At 55.9% G+C, this 18,841-nt stretch overlaps 1 protein-coding gene across 1 annotated transcript in view; it reads left to right on the forward strand.

The window, feature by feature from the left end:
* Nucleotides 1-1,352: 1,352 nt before the first annotated feature.
* Nucleotides 1,353-18,841, forward strand: part of ADAM33 (ADAM metallopeptidase domain 33) — a 70,625-nt gene continuing 53,136 nt past the window's right edge. Inside the window, exons 1-2 of the mRNA XM_054031015.1 lie at nucleotides 1,353-1,527; nucleotides 5,957-6,039. Of these exons, the coding sequence (XP_053886990.1) occupies nucleotides 1,398-1,527; nucleotides 5,957-6,039 (213 nt within the window). The 5' untranslated portion in view covers nucleotides 1,353-1,397. The remainder of the gene's footprint in view (nucleotides 1,528-5,956; nucleotides 6,040-18,841) is intronic.

Consider the following 18,841-nt stretch of genomic DNA (forward strand, 5'->3'; position numbering starts at 1 on the left):
GGGAATAGAAATTGTATGGTGGGTGAAATTGGGGTTGGGGTGCAGGAGGTAGTGTGGGCTCTGGGGTGGGGACAGAAATGAGGAGTTCAGGATGCACGAGCGGGCTCTGGGTTGGGGTTGGGGGGAGGAGGAGGGCTCATTTGGGGTGTAGGAGGGTGCTCCAGGCTGGGACCAAGAGGTTCGGAGGGTGGGAGGGGAATCAGGGCTGGGGCAGAGGGTTGGGGCACAGGGGAGGGGGTGAGGACTCTGGCTGGGGGTGTGGGCTCTGGGGTGGGGCCAGAAATGAGGAGTTCAGGGTGTGGGAGGGGGCTCCGGGCTGGGGCAGGGGGTTGGGGTGCGGGAGAGGGATCAGGGTGGGGGCAGGGGTTTGGGGCATGGGAGGGGATCAGGGGTGCAGGCTCTGGGTGGCACTTACCTCAAGCAGCTCCTGGAAGCAGCGGCATGTCCCGCCTCCGGCTCCTATGCAGAGGTGAGGCCAGGCGGTTCTGTGCGCTGCCCTGTCTGCAGGCGCCGCCCCTGCAGCTCCCACTGGCCACGGTTCCTGGCCAATCGGAGCTGCAGGGGTGGCGCGTGGAGCCCCCTGGCTGCCCCTAAACGTAGGAGCCGGAGGGGGGACATGCTGCTGCTGCTTCCGGGAGCCTCGGCACACATGCGCGGCACGGCCTCAGACCCCACTCCCCGGCTGGAGCAGGGCAAGCCTCAGACCCCACTCCCTAGCAGGAGCTCGAGGGCCGGATTAAACAGCCTGGAGGGCTGGATGTGGCCCGTGGGCCGTAGTTTGCCCATCCTGATGTAGAGAGAAAATCTATAGCACTACATCTACACAAGAAGATGACTACCTGAAACTGACACCACCTTTAGTGTCAAAAGGGAGACTAAAGGGAGACTCTGCTCTCTCCTGGCCTAGCTAATGAAGAAGTTCCTGAGAGGAGATGAAGCCTTTTATTTTTTCCTCTTTTTGTAGGTTGAAGTTTGCAGCAAAAGAAAGTTACAGCTGTTCGCTTTGTGCCCCAGCCAGCCATTATCGCATTCTGGAGCCAGAAGAAAGTGTGGGGCAGGGGGACAATGTATGGTATGTAGGGGAGGGTGTGTGTGTGTGCTGGGGACTTTGTGTTCCTGGCCTGCGTGTATCACAAAGACCAGGCCCGAGTCTCTTGCCGTGCGAGGAGCTGGGGGGGACCCTGGGAACTGCAGCCAAGGGGGGCGCTTCGCAGAGCGTCTGTTTCTCATTAGACAAGCCCTAGACCCGAACAATGCCTCGGCCCGCTGCCTACAAGCCCCAGGATGCAGCGGGGCCCCAGCTGGCGGCGAAGAGGTGGGGCGGGGGGAGGCCGGGCTGTATAAGAGGCCGGGCAGGGGCAGCGAGGCTGCCAGGCAGAGGGCAGCGCGCCGCGGGGATGGAGACGGGCGTCCCCCGCAAGCCCTGCTGCCGGAGTGCGCTCACGGGACCCCTTGGGGAGCGTTTCTTCCTCCTCCTCCTCCTCCTCCTGCTGCTCCCCGGCCCCGCGGCCGCCTCCGAGGCACCAGGTAAAGGAGAGCGGGGCGGTCGCAAGGGCAGATCCCCGAGGGGCCCGGGCCACGCCGGGGGGATGTTCCCAGAGGGGCCCCCTGGGTCTGGCTGGGGGGTGGGTGCACATGGGGTGCAGCCCCCCGGGTCTGGCTGGGGGGAGGGAGGTGGGTGCACATGGGGTGCAGCCCCCCGGGTCTGGCTGGGGTGGGTGCACATGGGGTGCAGCCCCCCGGGTCTGGCTGGGGGGGGTGCACATGGGGTGCAGCCGTCTGGGTTGCAGCCCCCTGGGTGTGGCTGGGAGCCCTCCCGGGTCTGGTTGGCGGGGAGGTGGGTGCGCCCGGGAGGGCGCTGGGCTCTGAATGGAGCCGGCAGACAGCCGGACAGGAGCGCGGGCCGAGGGGGCTGTGGCTGGCGATGTGAGCGGAGCTGGGGGCATCGTCCTCCTGCCCAACCCAGCCGGGCTGGCTGCTGCCCTACGGAGAGGCTCCCGCTTGGCGGCCCCCGGCCAGGCAGGCTCCGCTCCATGCCTCTATATGGTCGTGCTGGGGGATCAGCTCGCAGCCAACTTCCCTCTGCCCTGGGCTGGGCTAGCGAGCCCTCGCCCTGCAGACATCGGCTCCGGGGGGGCATCCATAGGGGGCCCCTGTCGGACATCGCAGCCAGTGGCCCCTTGCGCCTCTACAGGGTCCCCACCCGAGTGGGGTGAAGGGGCTCCCAGCCTGCACTCAATCCGCAGCTCCCCCCGCCACCACTCCCAGGGGCCGGAGCTAGGTTTCCTTGTGCACCCTCTTTAAGATGAAAACCAGCTTTTTGGAAGGACAGGAACGTTTTCTGGGAAAGTTTTTTTTTTTTATCTTTTTTTGACGTTTTCTGCTATTGACTAAACCGAAATGCCCGTTTCTGGCATGTGCGGGGTGGGTTCCCTCCAGAAAAATGAAATGACATTTTTCTGCTTGAAATGATACAAACACAATTCTGTATCCTTTGGATTTTTTTTTTCTTTCTGAAAACACACTGCATAGTGTTGAGCAGCCGCGTGTTAAAAGGCCCCTCAGAGCTGGGTGAATGGAGGGGCGGGGGGGGGGGATCCTGGGTTGGCAGAAATAATTGATCAAGTTTGGGGGCAGGCGGGAGCTGTGAACGGGGACCGGAAAGCTTACTTCGAGCGGGACAGGGACTGCCTTTAAGTGTTTGTACAGCACCTTGCAGTGGGCCCTGTTCTGTGACTGGAGATTCTAGGCGCTACCCCAATGCAAATACATAATGACAGCTATATCAACTGCAGGAAAGGGGTGCTCCCGGAGAGCATGTTTGCGGGGGGCGGGTTGTATGTAATTCCCTGAAAAACAGGGAGATGGATTGGAAAAAATGTCCCATTGTAATTTATTTGATTTAGATTTTAACAGGGTACCATGTCAGGGTCTAAGCCTCTCCCATTCACTGCAAGGACAGTTTTCAGCACAGCTAGGATCTTAGCATAATAATGAACAGCCATTATGATATGACCGCAGGTCTCCCCCAAGTAATCATTATAAAAAAACTCCCCGTGTCCCATCCTATCTCCAAACACCCCTGGAGAAAGGTGGGCTTTGCAGCATATACAGTAAGGTTAGGACCCCTGCTCAGTTGGATGGATGGAAAGGCCCTGATCCTCAAAGGTAATCCATTTGAAATCAGTCAATTATCCTTGAGGATCCAGGCCTCAGAGCCTGTCTGTAGGTTCCTGGAAGCTTCCTTAAACAGCTGGAGGTTTCAAACTTGGGTATTGAACTTGTCCTTTCTTTACATGGTTGTTTGGCCTTTTCAGTGTAAAGATTATTTCTGCCTCCACCAAAAATCTGAAGCCACAGATTGCCCCCAGCTGTGTCAGGAATCCGGCTTCTCTGAGCAAGAGTAGGAGCAGTATAGTTACAGTTAGTTCTGCTTTTCCCCTTCCTTCCCTTTCTGGGTATCCTGTAATGAGGCCTTAGAAAACCACAAAGAGAAATGATTCCTAGGGGTTGGGATGCTGGCCTATGGTTCTAATCCAAGCTCTGGCAGCTTTGAGGGTAAATCATGTCACTGCTCTGTGCCTCAGTTTCCCTGCCTGGGGAAATAGTCAGTCATTTACCTCCAGGGGCTTGAGGCTTAATTAGTGTTTTGTAAAAACGTTGAGCTCCTCCCACGAAAGCTGCTCATAAATTTGCTCTTCATGCAGTCTATTAAGCTACGGTTTGAGAAAACAAAATCAATCTCAGACCCACCCAGTGTCATGTTCATGTTACAGAACAAGACTTCAGAAGAGCCTTCAGTCTAAGGCCTAGCTTACGCTTAAAAGTTCGGTCGACATAGGTATGGCATTTGCGGGGGTGAAAAATTCATACCCTCGAGTGCCGTAGCCATTCTGATCTAAACCCAGTGGCAACGTGGCTAGATTGATGGAATAATGCATCCATCAACCTAGCTACCATTGCTCGGAGGCAGGGTGTGTGTGTGTGTGGATTACCTACAGCCACAGCAAAAACCCCTTCTGTTTCTGTAGGAAGCGTCTGCACTATGGCACTACCGTGGCATAGGTAGGGCACGATCGCTGTGCCGTTGTAATGCCTGTAGTATAGGCATGGCCTAAGAGACAAAGATCGAACAAGATCTATTGGCTGGAAGCTGAAGCTAGACCAATTCAGACTGGAAATAAGGTGCAAATTTTTAACAGTGGGGATAACTAACCATCAGAACAATTGACCAAGGGTCACCATCGCTGGCAATCAAGATCCGATGTTTTCTGTAAAAGATCTGCTTTAGTTAAAACCGGAATTAACTCGGGGAAGTTCTGTGGCCTGTGCGATGGGGGAGGGCAGACGAGATGGCCTACCAAGCTGTGAAGCTATGCGACATTGACACAGCTACGCTTTTGATACTCTTGTTATTGTAGCCGTGGTTTTAATGTGCATGTGTTTTCTGACCAAATCTTTAACTGGTTTTAGACCAAACCCTGGTTTTCAGAAACTCCACCCTTCACATCTCCCTCAGCCCAGTCTGTTTTCAGCTATTCGCACCGAGGAACTGAAACAAGCTGGTGGCACCCTGAATTAAGGAGCTCTGCTGTTCTGATCCTAAACCCTCCCCTTTGGGCTGTGACTAAATCCAAACTTTGACTGAAAATGCGTTGGTTTGTACAGCGTCCCTGTCGCTTGAGGTTTTGGAAGACCTTGTGCTGTTTTGCAAGTTTCCCGTGTTTCTTCAGCAATAACAGATTGGTTTGTTTATAAAATTGAGTCATCAGTCACTGTTCGTTATTCTGCAGTCAAACGCAGTGGAATTGTTCTGAAAACTCGGGGTACTCGCATGTCTCGAATCGGGTAGGGGAGCTACGCGCATTGCCTTGTCTTGGGGAGTTGGGAAGGGTCAGAGGAAGTGATGATGGGTGGCAGGTCCTTTCACCGCTAGACTGCAGGCTCAAATACAGGTTGGAGATCAGTGAAAGTTGTTACTTGCGGCTGTTTGGTGACCTGTGTGAAATGAAGTGGAGAGACTCACTCCGTGGGCCAAATTCCTTGCTGGTGTAGAGAAGCCAAGGATTGAACTGGGTCATGGTGAATGAGCTCCACTCTGGATGTGGCCCCAGGATAGGGCTACAGCAAGGTGATGCAGTGGGGTCAGTGATTTAACTAGAGCTTTGTGGTCTCCAGGCGGGCAGTCTGGCATCTTTCGCCAGCAATGCGTTTGTCTTCAGGGTGCAGACGTTGTGCTGGCAGTAGGCACAAGCTGTGAGTTTGGATGTGGAACAGTGCTCCACCAGGTTATTATAGTGAACTGATTGTTACATTCCTGTAGCACTTTTCGGGGGGGAGGGGCTCTGCCTGAGAGGAAGGATGGGCCAGTGGCTAGAATGGTCGCTTGGGAATTGGAGGACCTGCGTTCAATCCCCTTTTTCACCATACATTTCCCATGTGACCTCAGGCAAGTCACTTTAATCTCTATGTGCCTCAGTTCCTGTAATCTATAGAACGGCACTTCCCTATTTCACAGGGAGAATAAATGCACACATTCCTAGGTCCCAAGGCCAGAAGGGACCACTGTGATAATTTAATGTGACCTCCCGAATAATACCTGCGAGAGACCTTGCCAAAGTAATTCCTGTTTGAAGCAGAGCAGGTCTTTTAGAAAAACACCCAGTCTTGATTTTAAAATTGCCAGGGATGGAGAAACCACCAGGACCCATTAAATATTGCGAGCCACTCAGTCGTTATGGCCTGTGTTGTCACATAAGTGCCTGAAATAGATGGGAGAGTTCTCAAAGGGCTTGGCCAGCCTGGATTCCTCAGTCGCATTCTGCCAGTGCAGTTGGAGGGGAGTCCAACCGAGAACGAGAAATGTTCCGATCTCTCGATTTTGTTCTCTTGCGGGGCGGGGAGAATCCCTGCCTGTGTTCTCTGCACCTGTTCACCTTGACATTCTTGCTTGCAGGGCTGCCACTGCACGGAGAACTGGTCACCCCTCGCTGGCTTCTGAGAGGACGCAGCAGGCGAGCTGTCAGCGTGGCCGAAAAGGTGGGTGAGATTGAAAGCAAGCATGTTTCTTGGCTCCCCCCTCCAGCCATACCCTGAGTGGTCTGGGACATAAAGGGTTAAGCCAGGGCTTGAGCAACATGCTTTTGTATTGCGAGTGGGAAGCTCTCCTTACCCAGTGTCCATGTATGGGGCTAAGAAGTCAATATCTGCACAATCTGAGCTGTGAGAGAGATTTTTTTGAAGAGATCTTTTGGCCCTGTAGGTTGCTGAAATCACCTTCTCCCCACAGTGCAGTGTACGGCTGTCCCTCTGCCCCTACAGGCCGGCAGCCCCAGTGCCTCTGCTGCGGCTCAGAGTTTTGGCCAAGGCCAGTTGTTGTTTAGGGTGTGAATTTCCTGCTGGCAATAGGTACCAGCTGTGAGTTTGGATCTGGAACAGAACTCCACCAGATTATTAGGTCAGTTTTCGCAGCTGCTGTTCGGCCAGGAAACTGACTCGATTTCTGTATCGTTCACGCTGCTGCTGCTCCTTGCAGAACAGGGCTACTCTGAGGAAAAGGGCACCTCAAACACGAGAGGCTGGGTAAGGGGCAGAGTAGCAGACTCCTGGCTGTCCAGGGATTCTGCAATGGCAGGGGGAGGGTGATCAGACAGCAAGTGTGAAAAATCAGGACGGGGTTGGGGGGTAATAGGAGCCTATATAAGAAAAAGACCCAAAAATCGGGACTGTCCCTATAAAATCGGGACATCTGGTCACCCTAGGGGGAAAAGACTTCTTTCCTGTTCCAGCAGGCAAGTGGCAATGAAGATCGGGCTCTCGTGCAGTTGGCTCTCTGGTGAGAAAACCCCCGGAAAGCCTCCGTTGTCTCAGCAAGATTGTTTCTGTCATGTTACTAGAATCTTTGTGGCTAAGCTGTCCGCTGCTCCTGCAATACAAGGAGCAGTTGTGAGGAGGAGGCCTTGAGTTTCAGGCGGGGCCTTGAGTTTCAGACGGATGTGCACGTAGCCTGGAGGGGCTGGGTGAGGCCGCCGCTGTGTAAATAGCCTCCTTAATATAGGGCCTGTCATCCCGAAGGATCCCAAAGCACTAGAGATCCTTTGTGCGGGGAGCAGTGAAATGCACGTGGGATCTGTTCTGTAGTGGCTGCGTGGTGGTCTGTAGGTGGGAAGTGGGAGATGACATCTTTGAATGCAACCCCAGGCGGACTCAGGAGGATGGGATGTAACTTTTGATTGGCGTTCGGCCAGGACACTGGGGGAGACCCTTAAAGACCACGATGGTTCAGGAGACCTTGGAGAGATGGACAGTGCCTGGGGCAGCCCCACCTGGCTGGCGTGTGCTGCGTTGCATGATGGGTGCAGCCTTCATTTGCAAGGCCGCCTTTGCAGTCACCAGTTTTTTCCTTTTTTTTTAACGTGTTTTGTGTGATGTTGCTCTGTGACCTTCCCTGGTTCTGCCCGGGCCTGGCATGGATCCCAGATCTTGGGTGCTGCTTCTCTTCTCGAGCAGCTGGCCTCTCAGCCGCTTGGTACAGGCGAGTCTCAACTTACGCGCCTTTAACATGCGCAAATTCAGCTTTGTGCATTCGGCAAAAACAAAACCAAAAAAAAAAAGAGAAAAATAACAATTTAAATACTGTACCTGTAGCACGGGCGATTCCGCCCGCCATTACACTCAACGTAATTTTGATGATACGCGATTTTCGCTTAATGCGCTGACAGCGGAACGTAACCCCAGCGTAAGATGACTCGCCTGTATGCTCTTGTGCTCACCATCTTGGTTCATCCCCTGCCTTCAGCCCCAGGTACAGGGGTCAATTGTCTCATGCCTCCTCCACGTGCCTCAGTTTCCCCCCCTCAGTAAAATGGGGGCAACGTTACCAACTCACCTCCCTGGCGAGGCTGTGAGGCCTCATTGATGTCTTGTAAAGCGCTCTGAGGCCTTGGGGTGATAGCCCCCGGGTGGAACGTTGAGGTTGTTAGTGGCCATTGAATGATTGAATTCCATGGTGAGACGTCTTCATCCAGCAGCTGCGTCCCACGGCCGGCTCCTCTCCCTGCCCGTAGCAAGAGGGATCAGCACCAGGCGCCCTCCCACCTTAGCCCGCGGGGTTGCTATGGCTCCCATGGTCCGTTCATAGGAAGGGATTGCTCCATTCCCAGTGAATTACAGCAGCGAGGGGGAGAGGGCCCAGGTCTATATATAGGCCAGAGGGCAGTCAAGGCGGGGAATGCGGGATAGCCAGGAAGTTTATTTATATTGCTGCTTACATCCCTCTGCCTGGAATCCACTCAGAAGATGCTGGGACTGGGGGAAGATCACTGGGAGAGACTGTGTGTGTGTGCGCGCGCTGGGGCCCTGGCTTTGCACAGGCCATTGGAGGCAACGTTAAAACATCACTTACCAGCGGGATTACAAGGAGGGAGGGGCGAGACCCCTGTTCATTTCCTGGCATCTGTTCTGCCTCAAGTGACTCCAGGCAGAGCAAGACAAGAAGGCGGCTGTCCTGGCGGGGAGGGAGTGCTGCCTGAGAGCAGGAAGAGTGTGTGTAGGCAGGGGGGTGGATTGTGGGAACCAGACTGGGGTTGGGGGAGGGCAGGTCTGCATTCTCGGCGATCTCAGGGGATCAGAAGTTCCAGGCACTAGCTCTAAAGTGGACGTCAGTACTGTGCCCCTCGCCGTGGGATCTTGGCGCTGAATGACAGTTGTTTCGAGGCAACCCCCTGCTTACACCCAGGACAGGGCTCTGCATATCCTGTCTTATTTCCCCCTCGCCCCCACATCAAACAGCCTGCTTAGACTCAACGAGGCCACGTGAATGGTCAGAACCCGCCTGTTTTATGAAGGATCTCTTTGGAGCTGGCATGCCCCCAGCCCGCCAGGGCACCGCGCAGCCTGGGTCGCATGCAGTGAAGCCAGAAGCCCAGTGCTGCTGCTGGCGTGGCTGGGCTGGGTACTAGTCATGCTGTGAGATCAGGCTCTGACCGCAGCGTGTGAGACGGGAGCAGGGGTGGTGCGGGGCTAGTGCACGGTGCCCATTGCCCAGAGGGGAGGCTGGAGCTGAGCTGGGGCTGGGTAACATCCAGGCTGCTAATGAGATTTGTGGCTCAGAGAGGTGAGGAATTAAATCTCGTGCTGCCAGCCTCCAGGGGCACAAAGGCATCTTCTCCTCCCCACCTATGCGTATGGCCGTGCACATCTGGTTAGGTACCTTCCTCCAAAGCATCAGAGGTGAGCACCTTCCAGGCACGGGGGTAGATGGGCCCAGGCAAGGATTCAGGGCCCCAAGTCCTGTGCATATAACATTCTGCTTTTCCCTAACACCCGCCCCGCAAGGGTCTCTGAGTGCTGTGGGGACATGAGTGAACGCGGCTTCGCAACCCCACCGTGAGCTGGGAAAACAGTAGCCCTGTTTTAGAGATAAGGAAACTGAGGCATGGAGCGGGGGGAAGTGACTTGGCCAAGGTCATGGGGCAAATTAGTGGCAGAGCTGGCACTAGGCGATCGGGTACTTTACAAGTTCTGAGTTAGGTTCTTTCTAGCCCGGATAGCCTGGTTCTGTGTTTTGCCTTCCTGCCTCAGTGGTACTCAGATCCGCTCTCCCTAGAGGTCTAGAGACGTATCATGCAACAATCCCCTTCGTCTCCTCGGCAAACTTGATCAGGAGGTATAATGAGATCCAAGGGCTGGAAGTTGAAGACAGACAAATTTAAACCTTGATTTAGACCGCTTTAATCCAGCTTCTGTGGGCAACTCCACAGCCTGTGTGTGTGGGGGGAGAGGGTGTCAGGCTGGTTGGTCAGGGTGGTCCATTCTGACCCGCGAGTCTGTCAATCTGTGAATCCCCTTGTTCATCCCCTTCCTTCCGGGAGAACAGGTCGCCCGCCTTCCTTCAACCTGCTCATCTTAACAATGGCAATTCTGCATTATCACTGTGCCTATAACCAAATCTCCATCTTCAGCCAGTCACCTGAAGCGGGTCAGGAAGGAATTGTTTCCCCCCCCCCCCCCCCCAATGCACAAATGATCCGCTGTATTGTCTCTCCCTGCCACCCCACCCCAGCCTCATGGCCTTCTGAAGCATCAGAGATTAGCCCGGCTGGAGACTGCTCTGAGGTGGGACAGAGAATCCACTTATTAGATGCCGGCTGCTGTGTCTTGCTCAGGTGCTCAGGGTGACGCTGGTGGCCAGAGGTGGGGCTGGGAAGGGATTTCTCGCCATGGACCTTGGGGTGGATCATCTGGGCACAGCTCACCTCATCAATTCCCTGCCGTGGCACTAGTGGCACCTCAGTCTCCCCCGGTCTCTCCCGGTGGCTCGCAGGACTGAAATGAATTGGGCTAACTAGCGTCACGGGCTCAACGCAGGGGTGTTGGGGTGACATTTAACGGCCTGGCACGCCCAGGAGGTCAGACAAGAGGACCAGCTTGCCCAGGGTTGTGGTGACCCCCCTTCGCTGGGGATCGGCAGATCTAGGCAGGAAGATGCACTCTCGTCCAGCCAGTGTGAGGGGCCTTGGGGAATTAATTCAGGGAAGGGCTGTGGCCCGTGCTGGGCCAAATGATCACAGTGCTTCCCCTCTGGCCTGAAGTTCCATCCCAGGGGCACAGTGATGGGATCTGCCCAAGGCCGGGAAGCTTTGCTCTGTTCCCCACGTAGCAGCTTGTGCAGGATCCTAGGGGTTGGGGCGAGTAGAGGCAGGGAGAAGAACTAACCCCGCCTTGGAGCAGGTGCGTGGGTGGCGTCGTGTTCGCTGTGGTCTCGCTGCGGGGGGGGGGGGGGGGGGGGGTTGCTCCTCGCAGGCAGCAGGGCGGACGTCTCTTGTATCCTGTTTCCTTTCTCTCCCCCTCGCTCTGCGTGCATCACCGAGCCGGCTAACCTGCTGGCTGCTCTCGCCAGCTGCCGCCCTTCTGCCGTGGGGGTGACACGAGGAGAGAGGTCGTAGGTTGCTGTGACTGGCCATCCCGGTGGCTCTGATCAGATATCTCCGTGTCACCCACCACCCTCCCCCTAGACCACGAGTGCTCTGTGCTCCCACCGTGACTCGGGGGAGAGCACGGCAGGCTGGGGCAGTGAGAGCCCTGGCGGGAGGAGCGTGGGACAGCTGGACTCTGCAGTGATTGCCTAGGCCCTAGGAGAGCCCTGTGTCTCGGGGAAGGGGGGAGGGGCTGCCTGTGAGTGGCCAAACGGACTGAGGGAGGGGCTAAGAGGCAGCATGGCCCCATGGATGAGGCACTGGACTGGGACTCAGGAGACCTTGGTTCAGTTCCCTGCTTAGCTACTGCTGTCCTGTGGGCCTTGGGCAAGTCCTTTCCTCTCTCTGTGCCTCAGTTTCCCTCCCACCCTTTGACTGTGCAGATGGTAAGCTCTGTGGGGGCAGGGATTCTCTTGCTGTGTGTCCGCACAGCGCCCCACGCAATGGGGTCCCGATCTCAGTTGGGGCCTCTGGGCGATACACCTGATGACAATGGTATCCCAGGCTATGTGGTTTTGCAGGAACCAGCCTGGACCTCCTCTTGCTGACCGTGTAAAGCGAGAGCAGCCTGTGTGACCATCCTGGCCTACGCCCTAGTACCAACCGCGTAGGCAGAGCAGGGTGCTTGGTCGGCATGTGTGAATGTCTCCGAGGAAACCAGACTCGGCCTCGTTCTGAACCATCGCAGTCGTTGGGCCGAGGAAGCTAGAACTGGCTGGGATCCTGCCCGTGGTGCTAGCTACTCTGCCTCAGTTTCCCCATCTATACAATATGGAGAGAGAATCCCTTCCTGAAGTGAGGGTGGGGAGGATTAGTTAGTGCTTCTAAAGTGTTTTGACTAGGAAAGCCCTCTAGAAGGGCTAAAGGTTACGAAGACCCGTGGCCTGAACTGGATTTTAGAGCCAAGTCCTAGTTCGTTTGAACTTTGGGGGCCAAACACCCAGAGGAGAAATCTAAGGTGGTGAAATTTATCCTGGGGTTGGAGGAAGGGTATATATCACATCATTTTAGACTGTTAGATCCCCTTTGACTGACACTCTCTTACCTGTTCTGTGTACTCCAGCAGCAACCAGAGGCCCTGATCAGAATCAGGCCCCGTTGTGTGGTGTGCCAGACACGTTGCCGAATCCGGTCTCCCCTGTTCCCAGCACTGCTTGGAAGGCCAGTGCCCAGCGGGTGGGACATGCCGCCATTGTGACTGGGAAGGGGGTCAGGGCCTCTACTAGGCACAGGGCAATGCACACTCAGGCCCCGGAGTTTTGTCCTGCTTCTGTCTTAGATATAGGTACTTACTGCGACACTGGGGGAAGGGCGTGTATCTGAGCACCCCGCAAACCTTAATGTATTTACCCTCCCCACGCCCCTGGTAGGTGGGACAATACCATTGTCCCCATGGTATGGGGAGGCTAACACTCAGATCATCCGAGATATTTAGGCTCCTAACTCGCACTGAAATCAATGAAATACCTCCATGACTTGGAGGATCTGCCTGAATTACTTTGTGGGACCGTGGGCCTGCGGTCAAGCAGGGAATTGAGTGTGAGTCTCCCGGACTAGTGCCCCAATCGCTGGACTGTCCTTTCTGTGTGTGTGTGTGTGTGTGTGTGTGTGTGTGTGTGTGTGTGTGTGTGTGTGTGTGTGTGTGTGTGTGTGTGTGTGTGTGTGTGTGTGGTGGATCCATGTCACGGGGAGCCATACAACAATCTCTCTCATCTGTGTGACGTTCCAGCTGAGAATTCCAACTTGCAACCAGCAAGATGTTCTCTGCGGAGCTTGCCTTGATCTCTCTTAGTTCCAGGCTGCAGAGGGGTCCCAGGAACTAGACCCACCCGTCTTGCCATGCGTTATCACTTCCACGTGCCCTCCATGCGGGCAGAAGGGGGTTGATTTTTCCATAGCTTCCACGGCAGCCTCGGTGTCTATGTTAAGGCACCCAGCAGCCGCTGATCTCACGGGCGCTTTGGCGCTGCCTGAGCTGGTGCCTCTGGGCAGGGTCGCCAGTTGCTCTTAGGTTTGGCGTCGTGAGCCGCGCAGTGATGGTGCAGGCGGCCTGGGTGAGGCTGCGGGCTGCGGAGAACCAAAGATCATTTCACCCTCAAAGGAAAACAAAAGGCGTTGGCCTTGGCTCCTCCAGCAACAGCTCTGCGGTTTTTCTGATCAGCAGATTGAAAAAGAAAAATACTCTTGAATTCCACCCGCCGGGGCTGGGTCTCCACCACCGCGGCTCCTTCCCCAGCTGCTGTGAACTTCGCCACCGCTGATGGATTTTGGACGGGCTGTTGGAGCCTGGAGCTGGAGTCTTGCGCAGCGAGTGTCCCCAGACAGGACCCCTTGCAGGCGCCATGGGGAGAGACGGTTCCCCCATTTGCTTCTAGCCTCGGCAGCGATGGAAACGCCAGCGTCTCCTTAAGCCCCTCGGGCTGCATGGCTGGGAAGTGTCTTGTGGCAGAGGACAGCTGGCGGGCCGGGCTCACTGCTGCAAGATATGCTGGAGGCGAATGGCTTTGCCACTAGCTGAGATACAGGCTGTCAATCCTCATGGTCCAGGGCACGCGCCCAGTTCAGCGAGGAATTCCCAGGGTGGCGCAGTTATGCCCATTATGGATAGGAGCCTTAGAGCTCCCTCGGTCTCCGAGCTTTGACCCCTGTTGGAGAAGCCCCAGGACTAGAGACCTAGCAGGGGAGACTGGTTCTGGCTGCTGCAGGGGCTGCTGGGGGAGGGTCTGTGGCCTGTTATACTCTGGCACTGTGAAGGGGGTGGTGGAAGTGACACCCCAGACACAGCTGTCCCCCTGGCTCTGCATCAGCCAGGCCCCCAGTGTCAGGGGTGTGCCAAGAGTGGGGGAGGCTGGCTGGTGTGCAGGGCACTTGGGCTATTTCTCTGCCTCCAGGGGGAGTGGAGCATAAATTACTGGGGCCTGGGCAGGGGCGTGTGGGGCTTAAAGCCACCTTTGCTCCCCCCCCCCCCCGCCCCGGTCTGTGCCAGGGGCAGAGCTGAGAATCGGGTGAGGACTCTGAGCTGCAGCCCTGGGCTGTTGCGGGTGGCAGCTTCCTGTGTCTGACTCAGCCCGCCCAGGTGCCGGGCGGTGCCCTCGGCTGGTTGCTTAAACGCAGGTGCCGCCTCTATTTCCTGTGGATAAGCCGGTGCGCTGGGTTGTGGGGCTCTGGGGCTGCCGGCAGAACCCACCACTCCCTCCTCTCTGCTGGGCAACGCTGGCCGCCCAGGAGCCCTCGCCAGCCGGCCCTGTGGACCCCGCTGCCGCCTCCACTACTCAGTCCCGTCCTGTCATTTCCATGGGCATCTTGTGATAACCCATCTCCTGGGTGAACTAAAAATCCTGGGGGGAGTCGACATCTGCTTGGCTTGAATCTGTCATCTCCCGCAGGGACCTGCAAGTCCATCTGGCTGGCAGGGGGCCTGCCTGGGTCCTCTCCTTACTCCGCACCAGAAGTGCAGGGGCAGCTGGCTTTAAAGGGGCCACCTCGGGGTTGGAGGGCTCTCTGCTGACCTCCCCCTGTTCTTTCCCAATCTCTCTATTCAGCAAGGATTTGGGGAAGCCCTGGAAGGCTGTTGGACAGTCGGGGCTGGCTGGCTGCGGCATGCAGCGGATAAGGGCCCAATCCTGCTCCACTGTGGGCAACGGGAGCTCTTCCGTCGGTTTCTCAGGAGCAGTCTCCAGCCCCACGTGACTAGATGGACTGAGCAGGCAGAGAGCGGTTCGCTGTGCGCCGCCAGAGGAGACTGTAATCTTCCTTTGCGAGTGACCCTCGGCCCTTCTCATCCCAATACCTCCAAGCTCATCAGCCCCAAGGCACAGAAGGGGAAACTGAGGCCCAGAGAGAGAAATTCCCTTCCCCACGCTCACACGGGGAGTTTGGCATCACCAGCATACTAGTTCCAGGCCTTAACCACCTTCTCTGCCAAGGGCTTTGAGTCTGGTGTGTGTGTGTGTGTGTGTGTGTGTGTGTGTGTGGGGCGGGGGGGGGGATTACGAGGGGGAGAGGCAGCTTTGTGAACATGGCCCTTTAAGAATTCAGTTTGACAAGAGCATCCTGCCAACAATGTGCTTATGCAAACACACAATGTAACTGCTGGGGAATTTGAAGGAGCCAAACTCCACTGAGGGCGCTGGGGAAGGGGAAAGCAAAGGGGGATTTGAGGGGGAGGGAGGAAGAAGGGGGGGAGAACTGGGACCCCCTGGGGGGAAAAGGGAATTGAACGGAAAAACGCACAGACCATATTTGGCCAAGGCAGCGCTGTTTGTATAAGATCATGTTCTAAAAATCCAACCCATTCCCAGCATTGACAAGGGAGAGGGACCCTCTGCTTCCCTTCCCTCCTCCCCCTGTGAAATCACCGCAGCGCTGCCCGGCTGGCGTGGGGAGCTGAGTGGCCGTGTTTTGGGAATGGCTAAGGGACTCCCAGGAAAATCGTGGATTGTTGTTTCCTGTCTGCTCTGGTCTCCTTTTTTGGAGCTGGGAAGATTTTCTGGTGGCGGGAGCGGGACTGGTGCGACATCCCACCTGGCAGTTTCAAGGCCCCCCATGACCTCTCCCCCATGCTGCCACCATGTGGCAGTGAGTCTGGCAGAGGTGTGTATAGAGGCCAAGCCCCTCCGTCTTCCATGTATTTCTCCTGCCGGCTGCCCTGCGAGGAGGGGCAGTGCTGGGATCCCCACTGTGCGGATAGGAGCTGAGGCGGGGAGAAACTGGGGATGCCATTTTCACAACTATTTAGCACGGCGGGCCAGATCCTCAATGGCTCCTGAGTTCTGTGGTGGTTTGGTGCCTAAATACCTTGGACACCTCATTTCCACAAGGAATACAGGCACTTGCGGGAGAGGTTTTTCAGAGGTACAAATGGCAGCTGGGTGCCCAACTGCTCCTGGCATTCAGGTGGCGTCTGGCAGCCAGTTGCCGCTTGTGCCTTTGCAAATTCCCCCTTGGTAGCCTGAGTGCCTCTGACTTTCAGTGAGACGAGGCGGGAGAGGGAATCTCTCTTATTGGACCAACTTCTGGTGGTGAGAGAGACCAGCTTTCGAGCCACACGCAGCGCATCAGGCTCCTAAACCACTTAGGCCAGGGCTGATGAGAGGGGAGAGGAAAGAGGGGACAATTGTACCAGAGCCCCAAGCTCAGAACCCCAAACTCAGCCCCCCTCCCCCCCCCCCCCGCAAATGTCTGTAACTGAGGTGAAATGGGAGCGGCTGGGGCCCTAGCAAACATGATGTACCAGGGGCCCAGTCCCCAGGGTGCCTGAACTGCCACATCTTCTTTCCTTAGTGTTTTGTCTCTGGATTGGGCTATTCAGAGCAGATTTGTGCCTTCCATGAGGAGAGCCCTGCCCCTACCCAGCCGGCCTGGAGCCCTGCAGACGACACCGAAAGTTGAACAATAAGGAACAAACTGCAGCCTCCCAAGGGAGGTGGAGCCTGCGGATCCCACCGCTGCCTCTTGGGTGTATGGCCTATGCGTTTAGCATTGCTGGTCTGGCAGCCTGGAGCCCTCAGCTGTGGCAGCACCAGCTTCCTTGCCCTGGCGTAGAGACCATGGCCAGGTCGCTCCGTTACCTCCCTGTAGGGGCTGCCCATAATTAGCCCCACCCGTTGGCATGGCTTTTTCACTTCCCAGGCCCCACCAAAGAGCCCTCAGCTCATGACAGTTTCTAGTCACTGCTGGCCTGGATTTGAACCCAGGGCTTTGCGGGTTCCCGAGTCAGAGTCTGAAGCCTTAGGCTCCAGAGCAGCACCCGTGGGCTTCCCAGAGCAATGTGCTCGGACTTGGGCTTCCCAAGGGCAAGGCTGGGGGTCTGCTTTATCCCGGGAGCTGGGGCTGTCTGTGAGCGAGACGTGCTGGCTGATTAAAGAGGGGGAAGGTTGTCACTGGACGTGGGTGGGCCTTTGAATTGGGGCGAAGGCATGGCAGTTCCTCTCGCTCGTCTTGCCTCCTGAGTTTCAACCAGCGTGTGTGGCGATCAAAGAGATGGGAAGGCGAAGCCATTCATTGGGAGTGGGATTTCGCTCTGACGGCTGATTCTTTCTTGTCCAGGCAAAGTCCCTCCTGGCTGTGGTGCTGCCTGCGTCTTGAGTGTAAGGTGGGACCCGTTATGAGCAAAGCAGGGGTGAGAACGGCCCTGTGCCAATGGGGCCATTCTCGGAGGGATACGCGGTGTCGAGGGAGAGACGTGTTTGCTTGTCTAAGTCTTGCTCTCCACAAGAGCCTCCCCATACCAAGTGTCGCTGCAGTCCGGCCCAGCAGCCAGCTCTGAGCAGCGGCCGTTCTATGGGGATGGAAGCTATGTGGATCTCTGAAGCCCACATTGCCCTGCTTGGCACCCGGGGCTTCATTGCAAATGTTCTCTAGACTGCTTAGCAAGGAGTACTGCGGAAAGGGATCTGGGGGTCATAGTGGACCACAAGCTAAATATGAGTCAACGGTGTAACGCTGCTGCAAAAAAAAGCGAACATCATTCTGGGATGTATTAGCAGGAGAGTTGTAAACAAGACACGAGAAGTAATTCTTACGCTCTACTCCGCGCTGATTAGGCCTCAACTGGAGTATTGTGTCCAGTTCTGGGTGCCACATTTCAGGAAAGATGTGGACAAATTGGAGAAATTCCAGAGAAGAGCAACACAAATGATCTAGAAAACATGACCTATGAGGGAAGATTGGAAAAAATTGGGGTTGTTTAGTCTGGAGAAGAGAAGGCTGAGAGGGGACATGGTAATAATGTTCAAGTACATAAAAGGTTGTTACAAGGAGGAGGGAGAAAATTGTTCTCATTAACTTCTGAGGATCGGACAAAGGAGGTTTAGGTTGGACATTAGGAAAAACTTCCTAACGGTCAGAGAGGTTAAGCACTGGAATAAATTGCCTAGGGAGGTGGTGGAATGTCCATCATTGGAGATTTTTAAGAGCAGGTTGCACAAACACCTGCCAGGGATGGTCTAGAAACTAGATAATACTTAGTCCTGCCATGAGTGCAGGGGACTGGACTAGATGACCTCTCGAGGTCCCTTCCAGTCCTGTGATTCTATGATTCTCCACCACAGGCAGTTCTCCCAAAGGAAACAAAGCCTCTCTCCTCCTCCTTTGCGAGGACCTCTCACTGGCAGGTGAGAGGCCAAGGGACCCTGCCAGTCCCAGTAGAGTAGAGGAATCTAGAAGTGGCTGCCTGTCAGTAGGCTGTAGCTGACTTCCTCGTGCACAGGTGCTCCAGTGAGCTCTGCCACTCGGGAGCAGTCTCAGCAGAGGCCAGAGATGACATGAGCCATGGAGACTGAGGTGAGCCAAAAGCTTTGTTACCTTTGCAAACTCCAGAAACTCCTTCCCATGAAGCAGCTGGGCTGGGATCCCTCCGGGCTGGGATCGCTGGGTGCCTTTCTCAGGCCTGGCTTGTGAGGGAGGTCGCACCAGATGATCATGATGGTTCCATTAATCCATGTGTCTAAACAATGGCAAAGCACCAACCCTCGCACTGGGCCCTGGAAGGGCGCTCTGGCTCGGAGGGGCTGGCAGCCCGCCCGGGGCTCTCCCTCTGCTCTGCCGATAAGCACATGGCTCTGGAATGACAGCAGTTGTGCTGGGAAACCGGAGCCTGACTCAATGTGTCGTTTGGCTTGCGAGGGCCTTGTTTGCTGAAGGGAAATGTTAAACCGTTGTCTGTTGGGAGGAGCAGAAAGGAGGGGCAGACTGCAAGAGAGACATAAACAGAGTCAGTAACATCAGGGAGAGACATAAACAGAGATCGAGCCCCACGCCCTGACAGACACAGAGAGAGGCAGAGAAAAGGATCCAGTTTTCCGGGCCTTGTGTACACACCGCACAGCTCTGGCTGACGTAATCCCGCCGACTGGGGGCGCTCG

The sequence above is a fragment of the Malaclemys terrapin genome, chromosome 5 (genome assembly GCF_027887155.1).
Source record: "Malaclemys terrapin pileata isolate rMalTer1 chromosome 5, rMalTer1.hap1, whole genome shotgun sequence".
Classification (NCBI taxonomy): Eukaryota; Metazoa; Chordata; order Testudines; family Emydidae; genus Malaclemys; species Malaclemys terrapin.